We start from the raw sequence: 23574 nt of genomic DNA on the forward strand, positions 1-23574 counted from the left end.
AAAATAACAGTAGATCCGGTCTCCCCAACAGGAACTATCTCTCCTGCATGGTATCCCTCCGCTGTGTTCTCTTCTGTTCTGAAGCGTCGGACCGACAGTCAGCTGACATCACAGCAGCAGATCTGATGCTGAATCTGTTCACCAACATGTTCACAGAGGTGAAGAAGTACTGAGATGTTTTACTGCAGTAAAAGTATCAATACAACAATGTAAAGATACTCCATTACAAGTAAAAGTCCTGCATTCAAAATCTTACTTAAGTAAAAGTACATAAGTATTGGCAGCAAAATGTACTTAGAGTATCAAAGTAAACGTACTCATTATGCAAACTGTCCCCATTTAGAGAGTTATATTTTTCATAAATTATTGGAATATTAATACTGATTTATTGACATACATGTACATGTAAGCAGCATTTTAAAGTTGTCAACGTGAAGCTAATCGCAACAATTTAGCTTTACTTTTGGGTAGTCTAATCTATAACAATGCTATTTTATAGTTATTTTATGAAAGGTGATCAAATGTTTTAAATATAAAATATTGATCTGAAAAGTAACTAGTAACTATAGCTGTGAAATAAATGTAATGGAGTAAAATGTACAATATTTCCCTCTAAAATGTGGTGGAGTATAAGTACAAAGTAGCATGAAATGGAAATACTCAAGTAAAGTACAAGTACCTCAAAATTGTACTGAAGTACAGTCCCTGAGTAAATGTACTTAGTTACTTTCCACCACTGCGTGTTCAATGTCAGTTTCCATTCAAATGAATGGAAAGTAAAAATCTGAACGCTACAAACTGGTCCAGCTGATCTGATTTTGGTGAGAAGATTATATTCTGCTTTTCAAATAAATAACTCCATGTTGAAACTGAGTGGAATATTGCTTCAAAGGGAAAATATTCTCTACACTTTAAACTGACTGTCCTGGTTTCCCCTCAGCTGTCCTCAGCTGTCCTCAGCTGTCCTCAGCTGTCCTCAGGTGTCCTCAGCTGTCCTCAGCTGTCCTCAGGTGTCCTCAGCTGTCCTCAGCTGTCCTCAGGTGTCCTCAGCTGTCCTCAGGTGAACGTGTCTGCAGTGAGCTCAGCAGCACTTCACTCACTCACAGAACCAGACAGACAGTGAAACTCAGAGGTTTTCATTCTCCAGGTGTAGAGAAACATTTGGCTTCAGTATGTCGCCTGACAGGCTCTGACCTTCAGGGAGGAAGAGGAGTAACTTCAGGCTGTGGTTCTGTCACTCGTCCATCACGGAGCATCGTCCCGCTTCACTACTGACATCCCCTCTGTAAAGGATTACTGCTTTTTTACTTTGTCTGTTCATTCTGTGTGAAAGTGAAGCAGAGCGCTGCTGAAGACCTGCATGTGTGCTCAGTGATCCCCCTTTTCCACCAGGGCGGTTCGAGGCCCGGTTCAGAGCCGGTGCCTAATCTGGAACCGGTTCTTTGGCTGTCGAAACGCAAAGAACCGGTTCTGGCCAGGAAAACCGATTCCAGAGAGGCACCAACACTTTGCTGGTCTACAATAAAGAACCGCTTACATCAGGGGCTGGGGGCGGGATTATAGGGCCACCTTCTAGGACCCTCAGGACATCTGGGGCTGGCCTGCTGGCTGTCCCAAGAGTTAGAACAAAACACGGTGAAGCAGTGAGCTTTACCCTGTATGACTCTCATCCATCTCTGGATGGTGAGGTTTCTGACCAAGAGGAGAATCTGTGATCCTCGTCTGCCTGAGGCAGTGAGATCTGACGTAAAAATCAGATCAAGAGTAGAATCAGGAAGGACAGGAGAAAAGAAAATTACAGAAAAACATCTGGGTTCACTCACAATGTGCATCTAGAAGTGGGAGAATTTGTTGTATTTGTTGTGTTCTTTCATCTTTCTATCTCATTTGATTTGAACTGCACTAGTTTACTTTTAAGTCTTTTATCTTTTGTATCTCGTCTGTACTTTTGCACTTTTTAATTGTAAATCTTTTACCTTTACTGTATTTTTATTACTCTGTAAAGCACTTTGAATTGCCCCAGTGTATGAAATGTGCTGTACAAATAAAGCTGCCTTGCCTTGCTTTTGGTGACCAACCAAAACCAACAAGACCAAGAAGACCGCCATTGTTAAACAAATCGCCGTCCATAGCAATCACGACGAGCTATGGCTGGGAGATAATTCAATATTATCGTTTATCGTCTTTCAGTGGAATCATACCATGATGATATGAAGATATTTTAATATCGTGACACATTTCTGCTGTCTGAATTGATGACAAGCAAATTTTACTTAAAAACTCTCATAAAATGAGGTACGGTAGGAATATTATTTGAAAATTTCAGTTTTGTTTACCACACCTAACATTACCATTTGGTTCAACGAGATGAACATTCATTTGATTAACGTGATTTTGCATACATGATCCATATCGTGATATATATTGATATCGAGAAAAATCCTTATGATTATCATGATATTGATTTCAACCGTATCACCCGGCCCTAGGAGGAGCAGCACAAAAGCGTTGGACCAGTCGTGTTTGGATGCCAATGAAGGCTCGCAGAGCCAGGAGCAACACGTGTAAAGAGACGTAGTCCGCCATTTTGGTTGTTGTGCTTGAAGTTGGCGCTAGTGCTGCTGGGAAAGCGGAGACGTATACAGACGTATACGGTGACGTGGTGACGTGGCTCTCTAGCCAGCTCTAGCCTGTGGAAAAGCAAACCGGTTCTTAGAAGGTTCGCAAGTTGAACCGACTGCAAACCGGCACCGGCACCGGGTTCCAGCTGGTGGAAAGGAGGTAAGAGACTGACAACAACTCACCTGAACACTGAACACTGAACACTGAGCCTCTGCTCTGCTTCTCCTCGGCCGTCTGCTGCAGACATTTAAAGTTTATCTGCTGATCTGGGAGCTGCCAGACTGTCAAGATCCTGTGACTGGATTATGAACCAGACATCTGAGCAGCTTTCTGTTCTCTAGTCTGAAGGAGTACAGGTGTATCTGTGATCAGATGATAAAAACTATGTTCTTTCCAAGTTCTATTTTAATAAAAGAGACAGTTTTAATTCTTCCCCACAGTGTTTTTGTTTTGTCATATTTTCATCAATGACAGAATGAACTAAAAGTATTTCCAGATTAATATTATTATCGGAGCTTTTCTGACAAAAAGTTAGTGTGTATCTTTAATGCAAATAACAAAACCTCCAAAATCTAAACATCATTTGTATTTTATTTCTGTAGAACAGCATCTAGTCTTCTGTACATCAGCACCAAGACAGCAGGTTTATACGAGTCATGGCCGACTTCATGTGGCCTGCAGTCAGAGAACATCAGCGTCTCCACCAGCTTCTCTCTGCTGGGTGGAAACCAGTCAGCGTCTCCACCAGCTTCTCTCTGCTGGGTGGAAACCAGTCAGTGTCTTCACCAGCTTCTCTCTGCTGGGTGGAAACCAGTCAGTGTCTTCACCAGCTTCTCTCTGCTGGGTGGAAACCAGTCAGCGTCTCCACCAGCTTCTCTCTGCTGGGTGGAAACCAGTCAGCGTCTTCACCAGCTTCTCTCTGCTGGGTGGAAACCAGTCAGCGTCTTCACCAGCTTCTCTCTGCTGGGTGGAAACCAGTCAGCGTCTTCACCAGCTTCTCTCTGCTGGGTGGAAACCAGTCAGCGTCTCCTCAGGAACCAGAACCAGCAGCAGGTTTCTGCCTGGAAACACAAACCTGAAACCAAAAGCGCTGGAGAAGAAAATGTCCGCCGACCCCCAGAGGAGAGAGAGAGAGAGAGACTGCTCCCTCCTTCACCTCATCTTCATCATCATCATCATCATCATCATCATCTGTTCGATCACCCTCCTCACCCTCAGCCGTCTGGTCTGAGGCGGCGTTCACAAGTGTTTGTGATGCATCAGAAAACAGACAATATCGCCCAATCAGATCTCTGCTGATGGACAGGGACTAACGGAGCGTAGAGCCTGGAAACATCACAACCGACCCGGAGCTTCAGGTAAACATCATCCGCTAAGCCCCGCCCACAACAACAGCCTGGCTGGTTTCAACCCAGACTAACCCCAATCCTCTCTCTCTCTCTCTCTCTGCCTTTCCATCCCCTCCATCTCTTCATCCTCCGTTCAGCTCTCATCCATCGCCTCATCCTCCTCTCCCTCAGCTTCTGTACTTTCCATTCTCCTCTCGTCTGTCATCTTCCACTCATCGCCTAGTTCCTCTCCTCTTTCTATTCTGATCTCACGTCTCTCCTTGGTCTCCTCCTCCCTGTCCTCCTCTGTCTCCTTGGTCTCCTCCTCCCTGTCCTCCTCTGTCTCCTTGGTCTCCTCCTCCCTGTCCTCCTCTGTCTCCTTGGTCTCCTCCTCCCTGTCCTCCTCTGTCTCCTTCTCCCTGTCCTCCTCTGTCTCCTTCTCCCTGTCCTCCTCTGTCTCCTTGGTCTCCTTCTCCCTGTCCTCCTCTGTCTCCTTGGTCCCCTCCTCCCTGTCCTCCTCTGTCTCCTTGGTCCCCTCCTCCCTGTCCTCCTCTGTCTCCTTGCTCTCCTCCTCCCTTTCCTCCTCTGTCTCCTTGCTCACCTCTTCTGTCTCCTTGCTCTCTTCCTCCCTTTCCTCCTTTGTCTCCTTGCTCTCCTCATCTGTCTCCTTGCTCTCTTCCTCCCTTTCCTCCTCTGTCTCCTTGCTCTCTTCCTCCCTTTCCTCCTCTGTCTCCTTGCTCTCTTCCTCCCTCTCCTCCTCTGTCTCCTTGGTCTCCTCCTCTCCTTCGTCTGGCTCCTCCTCTGTTTCCTCCTCCTCTTCCAGCTCCAGTTGGTCAGGAGAAGGAGGCTGCAGGGCTTCAGCTCCCAGCAGAGCCTCTGCCAGACTGCTGAGGAGGTGGGACTGGACCTCCGCTGGGCTCCGGGTCTCTTCCTCCTCCTCCTCCTCCTCCTTCTCCTCCCCCCTCTGCTTGGGGAGAAGCCCCGTCAGGTGGAAGGACTTCTTCAGCAGCTGGGGCCGTTGGGCCAGGAGAGTCAGAGCCTCCACCAGCCAGTCGACCAGCAGCTGGGTGACGTCTGCTGGACTCTCCTCCTCCTGGTCTGCAGCGGTGAACTTCTCCCAGCGGGAGAGCAGGAAGCGCTGGAGGACGGGCTTCAAACAAACGTCCAGCGGCTGGAGCCGGAGGGAGCAGCCGGCGGGGATCAGCGCCGGGAGAGTTCCCGACCCGCCGACGGCAGCGATGAACGGATCCGCCAGGTGATCGCGGTGACGGTCCAGGACCAGCACGCCTTTCCCGGGCCGGTTCGGAGCGGACACGTGCGGCAGCCAAACCCTGTTGGTCCAGAGCTCCGACGCTTCCTCCGGCGAGAAGCCGTCCGCGGCGGCCTCCAGCAGGACGCAGTCCGGCAGGAGCCTCTCGGCCGGCGGGCCCTTCAGCAGCAGCAGAGACGGCAGCACGGAGCCGTCGGCCAGCGCCGCCAGATACACGGTGAGCAGAGGCGAAGCGGAGCCGCTCAGTTTCAGGGCCTCGGTTCGGCGAGCCGCACCGGACTTGTCCCGAATTAAGCTGAAGTCCACGAAGACGCTCAGCTCGTCCATGGCGGCCACAGCGCCCGCCGGGAGTTTCTGGACCCGGATGAGCTTCCGGATGAATTCGGTGAAGCGCTGCGCCTTGTCCTCCAGGGAATGCGGCAGGACGCGGCAGGAGGCGGCCCCGCCGGCGCCCTGCAGGCCCAGGCGGTGCTGCAGCATGAAGCTCACCGCCCAGTCGTAGGAGATGCGGAAGGAGTCGCTGAAACCTCCTTTCTTCTTGAACGTGGAGGCTTTGTGGAAGAGGTTGCTCTCGGTGATGGGAAGCTGCTGCTCACGCATGGCGAGCACCCACTCCACCATGCGCTCCTCGGCGTGCGCGTCCTGCTCCCGTTTGGCCTGTTTCAGCCGCTTCCTGCCCTCCTTCAGCCAGGACCGGATGAGCTGCGGCTCGGTGGAGAAGTCCTGCGCCGCCTGGCGAATCCCGTCGCACAGAGCGAACAGAGCGATCCTCAGCTGCCGGGCGGTGAGGAAATCGTCGCGATCTCTGACTACGGGCGAGGCGGTCTGAGGCTCGCCGCGGCCGGTCGTCGATGCCGGCCGAGATGTTGGATATCTAACTTCTTTGTCAGATTCTTGTTTAATTTCTTCAGTTTCATCAGCAGCCAGAATGTCATCGAAATCGTCCATTTTTTCATCGTCAGAAAAGTCCATCTCTTCCACCGGAGCCATCGCCTCACCCATGTTGTCATCGACCTCGTCCAGCTCGATCGCCCCACTGCAGCACAGAAAAGGAGACGACAAGTTACATTCACAGAAATAAAAAAAGATCAATGTCAGGGCAACGATTTCTTTCTTTTCTGTTCAAAACAATCACCGGTTTCATGTTTGTTCAAGATGGCATTAGTACAATATTACAATGATATCTAAGTTAAGATGTAAAGCCAAAAACACTGCTGAATAAGCATGTTACAAAACTAACAGCAAATGAAATAAAACAATACAGGGAAAACAATTGAAATTACCTTAATCTGTCCTTGACGAATCCAATTTTTGTTGATCCTGTTATAAGCATAAGAAGATGTTTATTATGAGGGGAAATGGAGCAGTAAGTATAACACTAATAAACCAGCTGAAAGAATACATGGACAGAACTGAGCGGGACCTTTTGAAATATATTGAACAAAAAACCGACCTTTGCGGAGAGGCGACAGGCCGTGAAACTCCCAGAAGCAGTTAGGCTGCTTACACAAGTTGACTTTACAGATGAGACAGCCGTACACGCTCTCATGGCGAACGTTCTTCTTGTTACAGTTCTTGCACCTCTTGGAGATGGTGCTGATCTTCGCCATCCTGTGTCTTTGTTTAACCGGTTCCTCCACCACCTCGCCCCTCATCCCGCGGGACGTGGCGATCTCCATGGTCTCAAAGTATTTCTGGGCGCACTTGGCCAGCTGGTTGCCCAGCCGCTTGCGGAAGTTGACCTGGGAGAAGAGGCCGTCCTGCACCCAGCAGGGAGGGTTGTCTTTGCGGCTCTCCCGCAGCACGATGAAGGCGTTGACGATGCTCAGGTTGACCAGGAACCAGAAAAGGCTGCGCCAGTGTCTGTCCTGGGGAATCCCTCCCAGCGGGTTGCAGGCCAGCAGCTGCTTGCAGATGTCGACTCCTCGCATGTTCTCCTGCAGGAGGCGGAAGGCCATGGGCCGCTGGATGGGGTCCAGCTCGCCCGCTTTGGTCTGAGACCTCCTCCACACCGTGTCCGGTTGCCCGGGAGCCGCGTTGGTCGACAGGCAGCCCATCTCCTTGGCGTCCTTCCAGCGGGTGGCCAGCAGGGGGCCAAACTGCCTCTGCAGGTAGTCCCCCGCTTTCTCCAGCCGGCCCTCCTCCCACAGCTCCCTGGGCAGGATGGGGTTCAGCGGAGGGAAGGAGCTGGAAGCGTAGATGTCCTGGTCCAGAAGCTTCTGCATGAGCGGGACGGAGGTGAGCGAGCTCGCCAGATAGAGCTGGTGGTGTTTCTCCTCCAGCCCCTCCACCAGCTGGGGAACCACGCTGAAGCCCGACTCCTGGCCGACCTTCTCCCCCATCTGGATGAAGAACCTGTGGCAGTAGCCGGACTTGGAGTCGCACAGCAGCCACACCTGAGGCTGGGTCTTGGGGTTCCCCTTGGCGTGGGAGCCCTCCTCCTCCAGGCCGGGCAGCAGCGCCCGGTCGATGGTCAGGCAACAGTTGGGGTGATAGGCATCCCACATGGCGCCGCTCAGGATGTCCAGCATGGGCCTGAAGATGTGCAGCGAGTCCTTGGGGTTGCTGGTGCTGCGATACTCGTCTGTGGTGAAACTGCCCATGCGGATGTTGGCAGCGATCTGCTTGAAGCGTTTGAAGCTCATTGCCCGGTAGAAGGTGTAGCTGTTGTCATGGTGATTCCAGGACCAGTAGTGGGACGGGTCGGGCAGGTTCTGGATCCCCATTAGGATGACCAGGCCAAAGAAACCTTTGACCTCATGGGTCGTGACCGGGATCCAGTCTGGGAAACCGGTGCCCAGGAACTGGCAGGTCTTGGCGTGAGCGTTGGTCTCGTTGGTGATCAGCTCCATGAGCGACGAGGGGAAGACCAGGTTGAAGAAGTCGATGGCGTCGCTGTTCTTGGACAGATGGTGGGACGGCCCGGTGCTCTGCAGGAACGTGTCCATGGTGAACTTGTCGCTGTCCGGATCGCTCTCCTCAGCCGGTTTCCAGTGATCCGCTGAAGTCCAAGACGGTTCCAGCAGGTCGCTGTCCCGGCCGGGTTCCTCCTCTCCCGAACAGCCGAGCTCTTCATCAGGGCAGAACTGGATGTCGGGTTCGGTGTAGGCTGGGAGGAGAGACGATTGCACTTTAAGACATTTTACATCTTACACAACACAGCTATTTCCTAACCAAGTCAATCTGAGGCAGCAGCTAAAACATGACAAAATAATAAAAAACAGCAAAATGAAATCTATTTCTGCATGGGCAGACAAATAAGCTTCTATAAAAGAATATTGAAGACCTACATCTACTCTGACATAATTATTGATGGCAAAAAACAAATGATGGTACTTTTCACTAACTTAAGGATTAACTTGAGTCCTTGGTTGACCAAATGATTGACAGCTAGGCTACTTTTTAAAGGATGGTGGGAACTTCAGTCATTGGTTGAGTAAATGAGACTGGATCCTGTAGATTTTAGAGATGGTGAATGATGAACTTCAGGTTATGATTCTTCTAAAATGGCTTCACTGCATGTTGCAACACAGTGTTGATGTGTAATCGCTGAGTCTCTCAGAACATTCTCCCTCTGCTGTTTACCACTTCAGGTCAGGTTTGGTTTATTTACTTTGGCTCAAGCCGACGCCGGGAACCGGACGCTATCTGGGCGGTGGAGCAATAAGGAAAAAAACGATCTAACGCAACCGCCGAGTTCCCCGAGCGGCATTTACGAGGCGGACTTGACGAAAGGAAAACTCTTCAAGAACACCAAGGCAAGCTCGGAGCACATGAAGGAACACGTGCAGCTAAACACTGTAGACCGTTTCACAGCCAATCAGCATTAAGGAAAACAAGCTGCAGGCCTGGAATTGAGTCATTTTTAGGCCACTTTGGCCTTTGATAAATACAAATTTATTGGGGAATCGCGGCCAAAATGTAGGGCACCAAGGCCAAAACCAATGGTTATTAAAATCCTTTTTGCAGTCCTTTTTCCTCAACAAAATAAATATCCTAATCGAAAAATTAAGTCCTGCAGTGTGGTACAGCACATATGTAAGATGGCTCAGACTGCAAAGTTAGTTACATGTCCAGTAACACACGATAACGTAAGTTATCAGGTTATTTTCTGTAGCTACAATTTACAGATGTTCCCTAAACGCCTCATATGCAGGCTACTGCTACTGATAGTGTTTTTGCTGCTCTCAACCCGGTTCATTTTGCTGTATTCTTCATTACAGCGGCTAATTACCCGCTGTACATTTAAACTGACTCTAGTTCTGCTCAAGCTCTCATAGCTCTCTCCTTCTTTTAGCGATTTTCTCCCACAGTTGTTCACACGCTTTTCAGATCTGCTAGTTACTTAGCTTAGCAGTTAGCGATAGCTTAGCAGTTAGCGAAGGCTTCTCTCTCCCTCTCAGTTTAATTAATAATTAGCTGTTAATGTTTACGTTAACGTTACATATATTTGCGGGAGTGGGAGAAATCTCGCGCTACTGTTGATGTCCAGCGTGAAGACGGAGACACTGGGAAACGTGAGTTTGTTTATTTGCTGCGTCGCATGTAGTTTTAAATGAGGAAATCCGCAACTTTCTTTTAAGGCACAACGGCCAGTTCAAAACAGGACATGCCAAACTGGCTGTGTGGACAGTTATTGTTAGAAGAGGCATTACGGACACGCTCCGGGGCATCCACGGCACTGGCCGTTTGGCCGTGGTATAAGTCCTGCCCTGAAGCTGCTGTTACAGCCTACTTACGTTCTAGATACGTTATGAGGAGACATACTTTCATATGAAAAAAAGACAGAAAATCAAGAGAAAGAAATCAAGAAAGTCTTAAAATGCAATCAGTCAATCGACTAATCGAGAAAGCTGTTAGATGACGGCGGGGAACTGAAGACCTCGGCGGACTAAGAGAGAGAGAGAGACCGCACCAGACTGGATCCTCTATATCTAAAAGACAGGGAACCATGAAGTTCAGGTAAAGAACCGAACGTACTCCTGGGCCGGCAGGTGCTGCAGTGTTCTGGATTCAGCAGCAGGTGATCCGCCATCTGATCTCCGGTCCGCGGACTGAAGCCACACAGAGAACACTGCAGCAGGAAGGAGCTGAGGAGAGAAGACAGGGAACCGTTAATACACAGCAGGAACCAGAGAGAACAGCAGAGAGAACAGAACAGAGAGAGAACAGCAGAGAGAACAGAACAGAGAGAGAACAGCTGAATGAACAGAACAGCTGAATGAACAGAACAGAGAGAGAACAGAACAGTGGAGGAACAGAACAGTGGAACAGAACAGTGGAACAGAACAGTGGAACAGAACAGCAGAGGAACAGAACAGAGGAACAGAACAGTGGAACAGAACAGCAGAGGAACAGAACAGAGGAACAGAACAGCAGAGGAACAGAACAGAGGAACAGAACAGCAGAGGAACAGAACAGCAGAGGAACAGAACAGAGGAACAGAACAGAGGAACAGAACAGAGGAACAGAACAGCAGAGGAACAGAACAGAGGAACAGAACAGAGGAACAGAACAGTGGAACAGAACAGCAGAGGAACAGAACAGCAGAGGAACAGAACAGAGGAACAGAACAACAGAGGAACAGAACAGCAGAGGAACAGAACAGAGGAACAGAACAGAGGAACAGAACAGAGGAACAGAACAGTGGAACAGAACAGCAGAGGAACAGAACAGAAGAGGAACAGAACAGAGGAACAGAACAGCAGAGGAACAGAACAGCAGAGGAACAGAACAGCAGAGGAACAGAACAGAGGAACAGAACAGAGGAACAGAACAGTGGAACAGAACAGAGGAACAGAACAGAGGAACAGAACAGAGGAACAGAACAGAGGAACAGAACAGTGGAACAGAACAGCAGAGGAACAGAACAGAGGAACAGAACAGAGGAACAGAACAACAGAGGAACAGAACAGCAGAGGAACAGAACAGAGGAACAGAACAGAGGAACAGAACAGAGGAACAGAACAGTGGAACAGAACAGCAGAGGAACAGAACAGAAGAGGAACAGAACAGAGGAACAGAACAGCAGAGGAACAGAACAGCAGAGGAACAGAACAGCAGAGGAACAGAACAGCAGAGGAACAGAACAGAGGAACAGAACAGAGGAACAGAACAGTGGAACAGAACAGAGGAACAGAACAGAGGAACAGAACAGAGGAACAGAACAGAGGAACAGAACAGTGGAACAGAACAGCAGAGGAACAGAACAGAGGAACAGAACAGAGGAACAGAACAGTGGAACAGAACAGCAGAGGAACAGAACAGCAGAGGAACAGAACAGCAGAGGAACAGAACAGAGGAACAGAACAGAGGAACAGAACAGAGGAACAGAACAGTGGAACAGAACAGAGGAACAGAACAGAGGAACAGAACAGAGGAACAGAACAGAGGAACAGAACAGTGGAACAGAACAGCAGAGGAACAGAACAGAGGAACAGTTTACCAGGGAGGAGGCTGGCGGTGCAGAGGAACCGGCTGATCTTTGGAACGGGGAACATGGTTGCTGAAATCAAGAAGAATCACAATTAAACAAACGAGAAGAATCGTCCTGTTTGGAGAGCCAATCACACGACAGCTGGTCATCACCTTTGTTGCACTGGTCTGTCAGTACGGTCTGTAGTATTGTGTCAGTGTGTACCATGTGTCAGTAGAACTGCAGTACCGTGTCAGTGTGTACCATGTGTCAGTAGAACTACAGTACTGTCAGTGTGTACCATGTGTCAGTAGAACTACAGTACCGTGTCAGTGTGTACCATGTGTCAGTAGAACTACAGTACTGTCAGTGTGTACCATGTGTCAGTAGAACTACAGTGCCGTGTCAGTGTGTACCATGTGTCAGTAGAACTGCAGTACTGTCAGTGTGTACCATGTGTCAGTAGAACTACAGTACTGTCAGTGTGTACCATGTGTCAGTAGAACTGCAGTACTGTCAGTGTGTACCATGTGTCAGTAGAACTACAGTACCGTGTCAGTGTGTACCATGTGTCAGTAGAACTGCAGTTCTGTCAGTGTGTGTGTCAGTAGAACTACAGTACTGTCAGTGTGTACAATGTGTCAGTAGAACTACAGTACCATGTCAGTGTGTACCATGTGTTGGTGTGTACCATGTGTCAGTAGAACTGCAGTACTGTCAGTGTGTACCATGTGTCAGTAGAACTGCAGTACTGTCAGTGTGTACCATGTGTCAGTAGAACTACAGTACTGTGTCAGTGTGTACCATGTGTCAGTAGAACTGCAGTACTGTCAGTGTGTACCATGTGTCAGTAGAACTACAGTACTGTGTCAGTGTGTACCATGTGTCAGTAGAACTACAGTACCGTGTCAGTGTGTACCATGTGTCAGTAGAACTGCAGTTCTGTCAGTGTGTGTGTCAGTAGAACTACAGTACTGTCAGTGTGTACAATGTGTCAGTAGAACTACAGTACTGTGTCAGTGTGTACCATGTGTCAGTAGAACTACAGTACTGTGTCAGTGTGTACCATGTGTCAGTAGAACTACAGTACCGTGTCAGTGTGTACCATGTGTCAGTAGAACTGCAGTTCTGTCAGTGTGTGTGTCAGTAGAACTACAGTACTGTCAGTGAGTACCATGTGTCAGTAGAACTGCAGTACTGTCAGTGTGTACCATGTGTCAGTAGAACTACAGTCATGTCAGTGTGTACCATTTGTCAGTAGAACTACAGTACTGTATCAGTGTGTACCATGTGTCAGTAGAACTACAGTCCTGTCAGTGTGTACCATGTGTCAGTAGAACTACAGTACCGTGTCAGTGTGTACCATGTGTCAGTAGAACTGCAGTACTGTCAGTGTGTGTGTCAGTAGAACTACAGTACTGTCAGTGTGTACCATGTGTCAGTAGAACTACAGTACCGTGTCAGTGTGTGCCATGTGTCAGTAGAACTGCAGTACTGTCAGTGTGTGTGTCAGTAGAACTGCAGTACTGTCAGTGTGTACCATGTGTCAGTAGAACTACAGTACCGTGTCAGTGTGTACCATGTGTCAGTAGAACTGCAGTTCTGTCAGTGTGTGTGTCAGTAGAACTACAGTACTGTCAGTGTGTACAATGTGTCAGTAGAACTACAGTACTGTGTCGGTGTGTACCATGTGTCAGTAGAACTACAGTACCATGTGAGTGTGTACCATGTGTCAGTAGAACTACAGTCATGTCAGTGTGTACCATTTGTCAGTAGAACTACAGTACTGTGTCAGTGTGTACCATGTGTCAGTAGAACTACAGTACTGTCAGTGTGTACCATGTGTCAGTAGAACTACAGTCCTGTCAGTGTGTACCATGTGTCAGTAGAACTACAGTCCTGTCAGTGTGTACAATGTGTCAGTAGAACTACAGTACCATGTCAGTGTGTACCATGTGTCAGTAGAACTACAGTACTGTCAGTGTGTACAATGTGTCAGTAGAACTACAGTACCATGTCAGTGTGTACCATGTGTCAGTAGAACTACAGTACCGTGTCAGTGTGTACCATGTGTCAGTAGAACTACAGTACCGTGTCAGTGTGTACCATGTGTCAGTAGAACTACAGTACTGTCAGTGTGTACCATGTGTCAGTAGAACTACAGTACCGTGTCAGTGTGTACCATGTGTCAGTAGAACTACAGTACCGTGTCAGTGTGTACCATGTGTCAGTAGAACTACAGTACCGTGTCAGTGTGTACCATGTGTCAGTAGAACTACAGTACTGTCAGTGTGTACCATGTGTCAGTAGAACTACAGTACCGTGTCAGTGTGTACCATGTGTCAGTAGAACTACAGTACCATGTCAGTGTGTACCATGTGTCAGTAGAACTACAGTACCGTGTCAGTGTGTACCATGTGTCAGTAGAACTACAGTACTGTCAGTGTGTACAATGTGTCAGTAGAACTACAGTACCATGTCAGTGTGTACCATGTGTCAGTAGAACTACAGTACCGTGTCAGTGTGTACCATGTGTCAGTAGAACTACAGTACTGTCAGTGTGTACCATGTGTCAGTAGAACTACAGTACCGTGTCAGTGTGTACCATGTGTCAGTAGAACTACAGTACTGTCAGTGTGTACCATGTGTCAGTAGAACTACAGTACCGTGTCAGTGTGTACCATGTGTCAGTAGAACTACAGTACTGTCAGTGTGTACCATGTGTCAGTAGAACTACAGTACTGTCAGTGTGTACCATGTGTCAGTAGAACTACAGTACTGTGTCAGTGTGTACCATGTGTCAGTAGAACTACAGTACCGTGTCAGTGTGTACCATTTGTCAGTAGAACTACAGTACTGTGTCAGTGTGTACCATGTGTCAATAGAACTACAGTACTGTCAGTGTGTACCATGTGTCAATAGAACTACAGTACCGTGTCAGTGTGTACCATGTGTCAGTAGAACTACAGTACCGTGTCAGTGTGTACCATTTGTCAGTAGAACTACAGTACTGTGTCAGTGTGTACCATGTGTCAATAGAACTACAGTACCGTGTCAGTGTGTACAATGTGTCAGTAGAACTACAGTACTGTGTCAGTGTGTACCATGTGTCAGTAGAACTACAGTACTGTCAGTGTGTACAATGTGTCAGTAGAACTACAGTACCATGTCAGTGTGTACCATGTGTCAGTAGAACTGCAGTACTGTCAGTGTGTACCATGTGTCAGTAGAACTGCAGTACTGTCAGTGTGTACCATGTGTCAGTAGAACTACAGTACTGTGTCAGTGTGTACCATGTGTCAGTAGAACTACAGTACCGTGTCAGTGTGTACCATGTGTCAGTAGAACTGCAGTTCTGTCAGTGTGTGTGTCAGTAGAACTACAGTACTGTCAGTGTGTACAATGTGTCAGTAGAACTACAGTACTGTCAGTGTGTACAATGTGTCAGTAGAACTACAGTACTGTCAGTGTGTACCATGTGTCAGTAGAACTACAGTCCTGTGTCAGTGTGTTGTGTTTTTTTGTGAAATGTTTATTTCTTGTTTCTGAACTGAGTTGTAAATATTGAACTGAGCTCAGTTATTGAACAGGATTATTATTTTTCTATTATTTCTTCCTCTTTCTCTATGAAAACTAGTTGGAAAACCTGGAATGGTCATATGAGTTATTTGGATGGGACTGCGTGTTTGGGGTTTTTTGTATTGAACACACACACACATACACACACACACCTATACTCTCTATATGCTTTTCAATATATTGGAATTTAATTTGGACTTGAGTGTGCTGTGTTGTTTTTCACTGTCACTCCAGTTTTCACTTCAGTTGTTTTGGAGAAGGCTGCTATGGAGTTGTGCTGCAGCCTCCCTGTGTGTTATATGGACAAACTTCACCTGAGTTTCACCTGGCATGAGGGGGAGGAGATGAGGACAGAATTTTCAGTTTTGGGTGAACTATTCCTTTAAGGTTGAGGGAATTCTATACCCTGCTGTAGGGTTCAGTACATAAGACAGTTTATTATTATGGTGTATGGATCTTTGTGGGGTTTGACACTTAAAATGACCTAAAGACACTTTGTCAGGAGAAAGACCAGACCAGTGGATCCGTTACCATGTGTCAGTAGAACTACAGTACTGTGTCAGTATGTAGAACTGTGTCAGTAGTACTGCAGTACTGTATGCAGTACTCACTGTATCATGTGTGCAGCGTAGGCCCGGGAGCAGCAGCTGCTGTAGGGACACAGCAGGCAGTGGACGTGGGTCGGATAATGAGCGGAGAAGTCCGAGGCGTCGGTCCCACACTCCAGACACAGCAGCCTGTCAGACTCCCTGCAGCACACAGCTGGTTAATGAGTAATAATATACTGCAGTATTTAACAACTTCAAGTTCAACTTCAAGTTCACTTGATCAACAATCAATCACAGAGCAGAATGATGCAACACAAAGGAAGCAGAACAAAGCACAAGACAAAGCATCATTAATTAGTAAACAACCTCAGAAAGTAACTGATAACTAACTAGTTAACGTAAAATCATGACAAGCAGACAGTAAACATGTCGTCCTCCACCAGTGATGTAGTTCTTGGGTCAGTCAGTGATTGCTGAGTGAACTTGAAATATGAGTGAAACTGTATAAGCATTTTGGTATGGGACAATGAAAGGACAGATTGACCATATATTTCTGTTGCCTACTCTCCTCAGAATTAGGCTTACAAGTTATATCTTGAAATGTAGTAACTGTAATTGTCCTGTTTTTACTCAATACAGTACAAAATATAAGAACTACAATACACAATAAATACAATCCCTACATTACACAATGTACACTACAATACAATTTATAATACAATATACAATATAACACACAACAGCAGGAGCGTGAGTGTTATGAATAATATAAATGCTAAATGATAAGTGATATATGGTATTGCACAGTAGGTAAGTGGTAATATGATATCAGTAGTGAACACTGAGGCACAGTGGTAGTGCAGTGATGATGCAATAACAGAACAACAGTCCAACAGCTGGACAATAACTACAGTGTCTTGTGGTTAGAGGTTTGACTCTCACTTCAACACATCAACCCAGTCTGATGTCTCCAAGTGTGTAGCGTGTGGAGACTGTTATGTTACCTATGATAACTTTAACTGTGTTGCTTTACCACTGAGTCCCCATTCACTGTCAGTGCCGCCCCCTAGTGACACAAAGTCAACGTTCCAGTGTGACTAACGAACGAAGGGACGGAGACCGATCCATAGTCCCTCCTTTGGTGGGGGACAATAATAACGTCCATGGCTTTTTATTTAGTTCATTTCCAGACAGGTTTGACAGTCAAGTCTGGATTTTAAAAACATTAAAATATCTATTTCCATACGGCATGAAAGGCTAAATTTCTGTGGAAGTGAACTGGAGTCAGACTGACTCCAAACTCTGATCTTCTCCTTTAAACACTCTTTCATTAGTTCATCCAAATTAATTTATTTTGTGCTTCTATTTTTTCCCTTTTCTTGTCTGTCTATCCAGTCACAGTCTGTCTTTTCATTTGAACCTGAGCTTATTTTGTACAAACTAACTGTGATAATAATATGTAAGTCATAATGTTATAGTTTTGTACAACATCTTTTAATAAGGAAATATAGAGAAGCTCTGTTTGTTAAAGCTCTTGGTAAACTGCTGTACAGATAAAGTTATTATTATTAATATTATTAATATTATTCAGATATTAATGAAAGGCTTCCTGCTCTGACCTCTTGACCTGCAGCTTCCTGGTCCTGGTCTTCAGGGGGAATCTGGGCGCTTTGGGCAGCAGAAGCTTCTGCTGGATTGGCTGTTTGGAGTCTGTCAGGATGTTGGTTGGCTGGAGGAGCAGGGGGGCGGGGCTCTGGAGGGGCAGGACTCCGCCCCCTGCCGGCGGCAGCACAGGCCGCACCTTCCCGTACGTCCTGATGGTCACCTGCACACAAAATCAATAAAGACTTCAGAGCTGAATCGATTAGTCCATCGACAGAAAATGTATCGATTCTAATTTTGATAATCGATTAAACATTTTAGTCATTTATCAGTAAAAATACCAAATGTTTTCTGGTTCCAGCTTCACAGATTTGCTGTTTTCTGTTTCATCTCTTTATTAAATGAATCTTTGTGTTGAGTCACTTTGGACTCTGAGCTGGGACGACATCTGGCTTTATTTAGGACATTTTATAAACTAAATGATGAATCAATTACTTGAAACGGTATTACAAAGGGATAGAGATGGACAAATGAATCCACCCAGCGCCTGCAATTTGAGTTTGAATGCACCGACTGGGAAATGTTTAAAGACACCGCCTCTAATGATGTTGACCAGCTAGCTGATGTTGTTAGTGGCTACATTCAGTTTTGTGAGGAGACCTATGACCCTAGGGCCCCTATCAAAATATACTCCAATAACAAACCCTGGGTGTCCAAGTCTCTTAAAGCCACCTAAAATAAGAAGAAGCTGGCTTACCAGACGGGAGGTGTTTTGGAGAGAGCGCAGGCCAACAGGGAGGTCAAACAGGAAATCAAAATGGCAAAAATCAACTATAAAAAGAAAGCAGAGGAGAACTTTGCCTCTGGCAGCAATAAATCTGCATGGAAGGGGATTTAGACTATGGTGGGGGTGCAGGAGAAGGCTAGTGGGGGCACTGTTCCCTGTGGCTCCTTTGACAACAACGCTGACCTGGCAAATGGACTTAATGACTTTTATGTGAGATTTGATGAACATGATTTTAAAGAAGAACGCGATTGTATCAGTGAACTTGTGTCCACTGGAGAACCAGTTGTTCTAGAGCAGTCTATGGTTTTAAAATCACTCAAATCTACCCACATCAGAAAAAGCCCTGGACCTGATCGTGTTGGTGGTAGAATTCTAAAGTCCTGTCCAGCCAACTCTGCAACATCCCACACCACATATTCACACCTCTCTGGATGTACAGAAGGTTCCCACGCCCTGGAAAAAAGCTACGGTCGTTCCCGTTGCAAAAAAAAAGTTTGCCAAACTGCTGAACGTCCCAGCTGATGAAATGTTTTGAGAGAATCATCAAATCTATTATCACTGACAGAACGGAAGCTATACTGGACCCCATGCAGATCGCCTACAGGAGCAATAGGGGGGTGGAGGATGCTACGCTCACCTTACTTAACCTCCTTTATAGCCATCTTGAACAAGGGAAAACTCATGCTCGCCTCCTATTTGTCGACTTCTCCTCTGCTTTTAATACCATACAACCCCACATCTTGGCAGAGAAGCTCATATCCCATTTCACCTTAGACCTCTCCCTGCTGGGATGGATATCAAACAGACCCCAGAGAGTGAGAGTTAGTCCTGTCCGATGAGCGGCTTTCCTCCACTGGTTCTTCAGGGCTGTGTCTGACCCCCCCTTGCTGTACATACTGTATACTGACAGTTTCAGGAGCCTGTATGAGAATAGGCATATAATAAAATTCTGTTGTCAGTCTGCTTCACAGAGATGAGTCTGCGCACAGGAAGGTCTTAGATGATTTTATCGACTGATGTAAAGATTCTTACCTAAAGATCAACGTAAGCAAAACGAAGGACATGCTGATTGATTTTAGGAAGAACCCACCCAGTCCATCTCAGTCTGTCTCAGCAGGTAACACAGGTGACATTGTTAGACCCTACAGATACCTGGGCACAGTCATCGACAACAAACTGCAATGGGAGGACAACACAAACGCCATCCACTCCAGAGCACAACAAAGACTGTTTTTATTGAGGAAGTTAAACTCTTTTAATGTGGACAATACAGTTATGACTCTGTTTTATAGATCTTTTATTGAATCAATTTTAACTTTTGTCCTGATCTGCTGGTTTGGGAATCTTAAAGTGAGGAGCAAGACAAAGCTACAGAGAGTGGTGAACAGCTGCTCTAAGACTACAGGGGCGTCCCAGCTCAGTCTGTCCGCTCTGTCCAGCAGACACCTGGTCAGAAAGGCCACCTCCATCCAGGCCGACCCGTCCCGCCCCCCCTGCACCAGGAGCTCCACCTTCTGCCCTCTAGGTGGAGGTGCAGGGTCCCGAGGCTCAGGAGCTCCAGAGCTCAGGGCTCCTTCATTCCTAAGGCAATTGCTGCCATCAACCATAAACTACAGTCCACCTCTTATTGTTGCATATACTACTACTTGCACTTTTTTTTATACTCATTTTGCTAACTTAAATAATTAATAGATTATTTGATAATGAAAAGAATTATTAGTTGCAGCCATACAAGACTAGATTTATGTATTAGTAGTGGTACAGCACACATAAAACAAGACACAGAAAATAAAACAATAAATAATAAAATAAACAATGAAATGTCAGATAACAGGGAGGAGAACAGACAGAACAGAACAGACAGAACAGACAGAACAGAACAGACAGAACAGAACAGACAGAACAGAACAGACAGAACAGACAGAACAGAACAGACAGAACAGAACAGAACAGAACAGACAGAACAGAACAGAACAGACAGAACAGAACAGAACAGAACAGACAGAACAGAACAGAACAGAACAGACAGAACAGAACAGAACAGAACAGACAGAACAGACAGGACAGAACAGAACAGAACAGAACAGAACAGAACAGACAGAACAGAACAGAACAGACAGAACAGAACAGAACAGAACAGACAGAACAGAACAGAACAGAACAGACAGAACAGAACAGACAGAACAGACAGAACAGACAGAACAGACAGAACAGAACAGACAGAACAGACAGAACAGACAGGACAGAACAGACAGAACAGACAGAACAGACAGAACAGAACAGACAGAACAGAACAGAACAGACAGAACAGACAGAACAGACAGAACAGACAGAACAGAACAGACAGAACAGACAGAACAGAACAGACAGAACAGACAGAACAGAACAGACAGAACAGAACAGACAGAACAGACAGAACAGAACAGACAGAACAGACAGCAGCTAGAAAACATCTAAACTAAACAAACAGTAAATCAGTGAAAGCAGCAAACAGTCTGCAGGACTTCTCGGTTTTAAAGCTTTTCAGAATCCATCTGCCTGGTTGTGTGTGTATGTGTGTGTGTGTGTGTGTGTGTGTGTGTGTGTGTGTGTGTGTGTGTGTCGCCGCCTGGTGGCCAGAGGACAGAACGACACCTGCAGCTGAACTCTGTTCACATGGCTGGAAGTCACATGATTAATTTAATAATCATCCATAAGCTCCATGTTGTTTGCTTTGTTAGTAAAGCATCCTGGTTACTGTGTCTGCTGACCTTTGACCTGTGCAGTTTGAATACATGCCCCCCCCCCCCCGCTGACCTTTGCCCCCGGAGGCAGCCCCTCCAGCTGCGGCGGGCGGCGGAAGCTGCGATGGCTCTCCAGCTTGTGCTGCATCTTATCTTTCAGGAAGACAAACTGCAGACGACAGCGGTTACAGTGGAACGCCTGGTTGATCTGAGAGACAGACAGGCAGACAGACAGGCAGAGAGACAGACAGAGAGACAGAGAGGCAGACAGAGAGACAGAGAGACAGACAGGCAGAGAGACAGAGAGGCAGACAGAGAGACAGAGAGACAGACAGGCAGAGAGACAGAGACAGGCAGACAGACAGACAGAGAGACAGGCAGAGAGACAGACAGACAGACAGACAGGCAGAGAGAGAGACAGAGAGACAGAGAGGCAGACAGGCAGAGAGATAGGCAGAGAGAGAGACAGAGAGACAGGCAGACAGACAGACAGAGAGACAGGCAGAGAGACAGGCAGAGAGACAGACAGACAGACAGACAGACAGGCAGGCAGACAGACAGACAGACAGAGTGAGACAGAGACAGGCAGAGAGACAGGCAGAGTGAGAGAGACAGACAGACAGACAGGTTAGCATTGGACTGATCTGGACTGAAGCTGTTGGTATTTTGTTTTGATATTCAAAAGCTTCACATCTTTCCATTCTCATGCCAACAAGTGTTCAAGTATTTCTTCCAGAGTTTAATTCTTAGCGGGGTCTGTGTGTGTGTGTGTGTGTGTGTGTGTGTGTGTGTGTGTGTGTGTGTGTGTGTGTACCTGGTGGCGCAGCAGGTGCTGCTGGAAGCTGCTGGGGTTCCTGGTGACTTTCAGACAGAAAACACACAGCAGGTAGCGAGAGTCTCTGTGTGAAGAGACGAAGTGCTGCAGGAGGTCCGAGTAGAAGGAGGAGCGGTATGAGCACACCTGGGGGGGGGGGGGTGATTGTTAGCTGTTAGTTTCATAGTTCTCTCTAAAAAACCATAATCATCTAAAGGAGTGGTTCTCGGCCTGGGGGTCAGGACCCACCAGGGGGTCACAACATAATGTTTCTGGGTTGGGGGGGGGGGGTTTCACAGGATGAGTTATGAGATTATATACATTTATTATAGAATTTTTTTCTGATTTTCATAAAATTTTTCCTTTTTTGTCTTGTCAAATATTGAGTTTTCAGTCTCTCAGCTCCTCTGATACTAACTGAAATGAAACGACCTGAAAGGGAAAATCTTTGTGTGTCTGTGTGTAGCCATTTTTTATTTATTTAAAAAAAAAAAAGATTTTTATTGTTACATTACAAAGTAGTCTTCAAAATATAATTTATTACATAACATTATAGCCTACAAAATACACTTTATTTCATTTCCATGGTTTTGTAGCCTGTTGACATAAAGCAGAGGTCAGAGGTCAGAGGTCAGAGGTCAGAGGCGTCCTACCTGGCAGACATACGGCATCTCTCCTGGTTTGTGGTTGGTCTTCATGTGGTTGAGGAAGATCGGCTCGCTCTCGAACGCCCACTCACAGATCCGACACATACCTGGAGAGAGAGAGAGAGAGAGAGATGGAGCGTTGTGTTGGAGCATATTGGAGAGTGTTGGAGAGTGTTGGAGCGTGTTGGAGAGTGTTGGAGAGTGTTGGAGCGTATTGGAGAGTGTTGGAGAGTGTTGGAGAGTGTTGGAGCGTGTTGGAGAGTGTTGGAGCGTGTTGGGTCGGGTTGGAGTGTGTTGGAGCATGTTGGAGAGTGTTGGAGCGTATTGGAGAGTGTTGGAGAGTGTTGGAGAGTGTTGGAGAGTGTTGGAGAGTGTTGGAGCGTGTTGGAGCGTGTTGGAGCGTGTTGGAGTGTTGGAGAGTGTTGGAGTGTGTTGGAGAGTGTTGGAGAGTGTTGGAGCGTGTTGGAGAGTGTTGGAGCGCGTTGGAACGCGTTGGCACGTGTTGGAGAGTGTTGGAGAGTGCTGGGTCAGGTTGGAGCGTGTTGGAGAGTGTTGGAGCGTGTTGGAGAGTGTTGGAGCGCGTTGGAACGTGTTGGCACGTGTTGGAGAGTGTTGGAGAGTGCTGGGTCAGGTTGGAGCGTGTTGGAGAGTATTGGGTCGGGTTGGAGCGTGTTGGAGAGTGTTGGAGAGTGTTGGGTCGGGTTGGAGCGTGTTGGAGAGTGTTGGAGCGTGTGGGAATATGTTGGAATGTGTTGGGTTGTGTTGGAGCGTAGTGGGTCATGTTGGGTCGCGCTGGATCGCGTTGGGTCGCCGTTGGGTCGTGTTGGAGCATGTTGGGTCGCGATGGAGCGTGTTGGGTCGCGTTGGAGCATGTTGGGTCGCGTTGGAGCATGTTGGGTCGCGATGGAGTGTGTTGGGTCGCGTTGGAGAGTGTTGGAGCGTGTTGGAGAGTGTTGGAGCGTATTGGAGAGTGTTGGAGCGTATTGGAGAGTGTTGGAGAGTGTTGGAGCGTGTTGGAGCATGTTGGAGAGTGTTGGAGAGTGTTGGGGAGTGTTGGAGAGTGTTGGAGGGTGTTGGGTCGGGTTGGAGTGTGTTGGAGCGTGTTGGAGAGTGTTGGAGCGTGTTGGAGCATGTAGGAGCGTGTTGGAGAGTGTTGGAGTGTATTGGAGAGTGTTGGAGAGTGTTGGAGCGTGTTGGAGCGTGTTGGAGAGTGTTGGAGAATGTTGAAGAGTGTTGGAG

At 47.2% G+C, this 23574-nt stretch overlaps 1 protein-coding gene across 1 annotated transcript; it reads right to left on the reverse strand.

Moving 5' to 3' along the window:
- Positions 1 to 3132: 3132 nt before the first annotated feature.
- pogzb (pogo transposable element derived with ZNF domain b) lies at positions 3133 to 23227 on the reverse strand. Its single transcript, XM_071515970.1, has 11 exons — positions 22657 to 23227; positions 22342 to 22442; positions 21689 to 21835; positions 20948 to 21082; positions 17382 to 17587; positions 15826 to 15963; positions 11666 to 11725; positions 10201 to 10310; positions 6674 to 8329; positions 6504 to 6540; positions 3133 to 6256 (listed from the first exon to the last, which is right to left on the reverse strand). Exons 1-11 carry the CDS (start codon positions 23225 to 23227, stop codon positions 4105 to 4107), a joined length of 5313 nt encoding a protein of 1770 aa, XP_071372071.1. The 3' UTR covers positions 3133 to 4104.
- Positions 23228 to 23574: the final 347 nt, after the last annotated feature.

Source organism: Centroberyx affinis, unplaced genomic scaffold, assembly GCF_046629955.1.
Source record: "Centroberyx affinis isolate AG114_WGS23_722 - 3 ecotype Tasmania unplaced genomic scaffold, CSIRO-AGI_Caff_v1 ptg000386l_1, whole genome shotgun sequence".
Taxonomy (NCBI): Eukaryota; Metazoa; Chordata; class Actinopteri; order Beryciformes; family Berycidae; genus Centroberyx; species Centroberyx affinis.

Coding starts and splice junctions, on each gene's coding strand:
- pogzb (XM_071515970.1), bottom strand. CDS start 23,227: ATGCTCCAACGCGACCCAACATGCTCCAACGCGACCCAACACGCTCCA. Junction 21,836..22,341: donor AGATGCCGTATGTCTGCCAG/GTAGGACGCCTC, acceptor CCCCCCCCCCAG/GTGTGCTCATACCGCTCCTC. Junction 15,964..17,381: donor AGGAAGCTGCAGGTCAAGAG/GTCAGAGCAGGA, acceptor TGTGTGCTGCAG/GGAGTCTGACAGGCTGCTGT.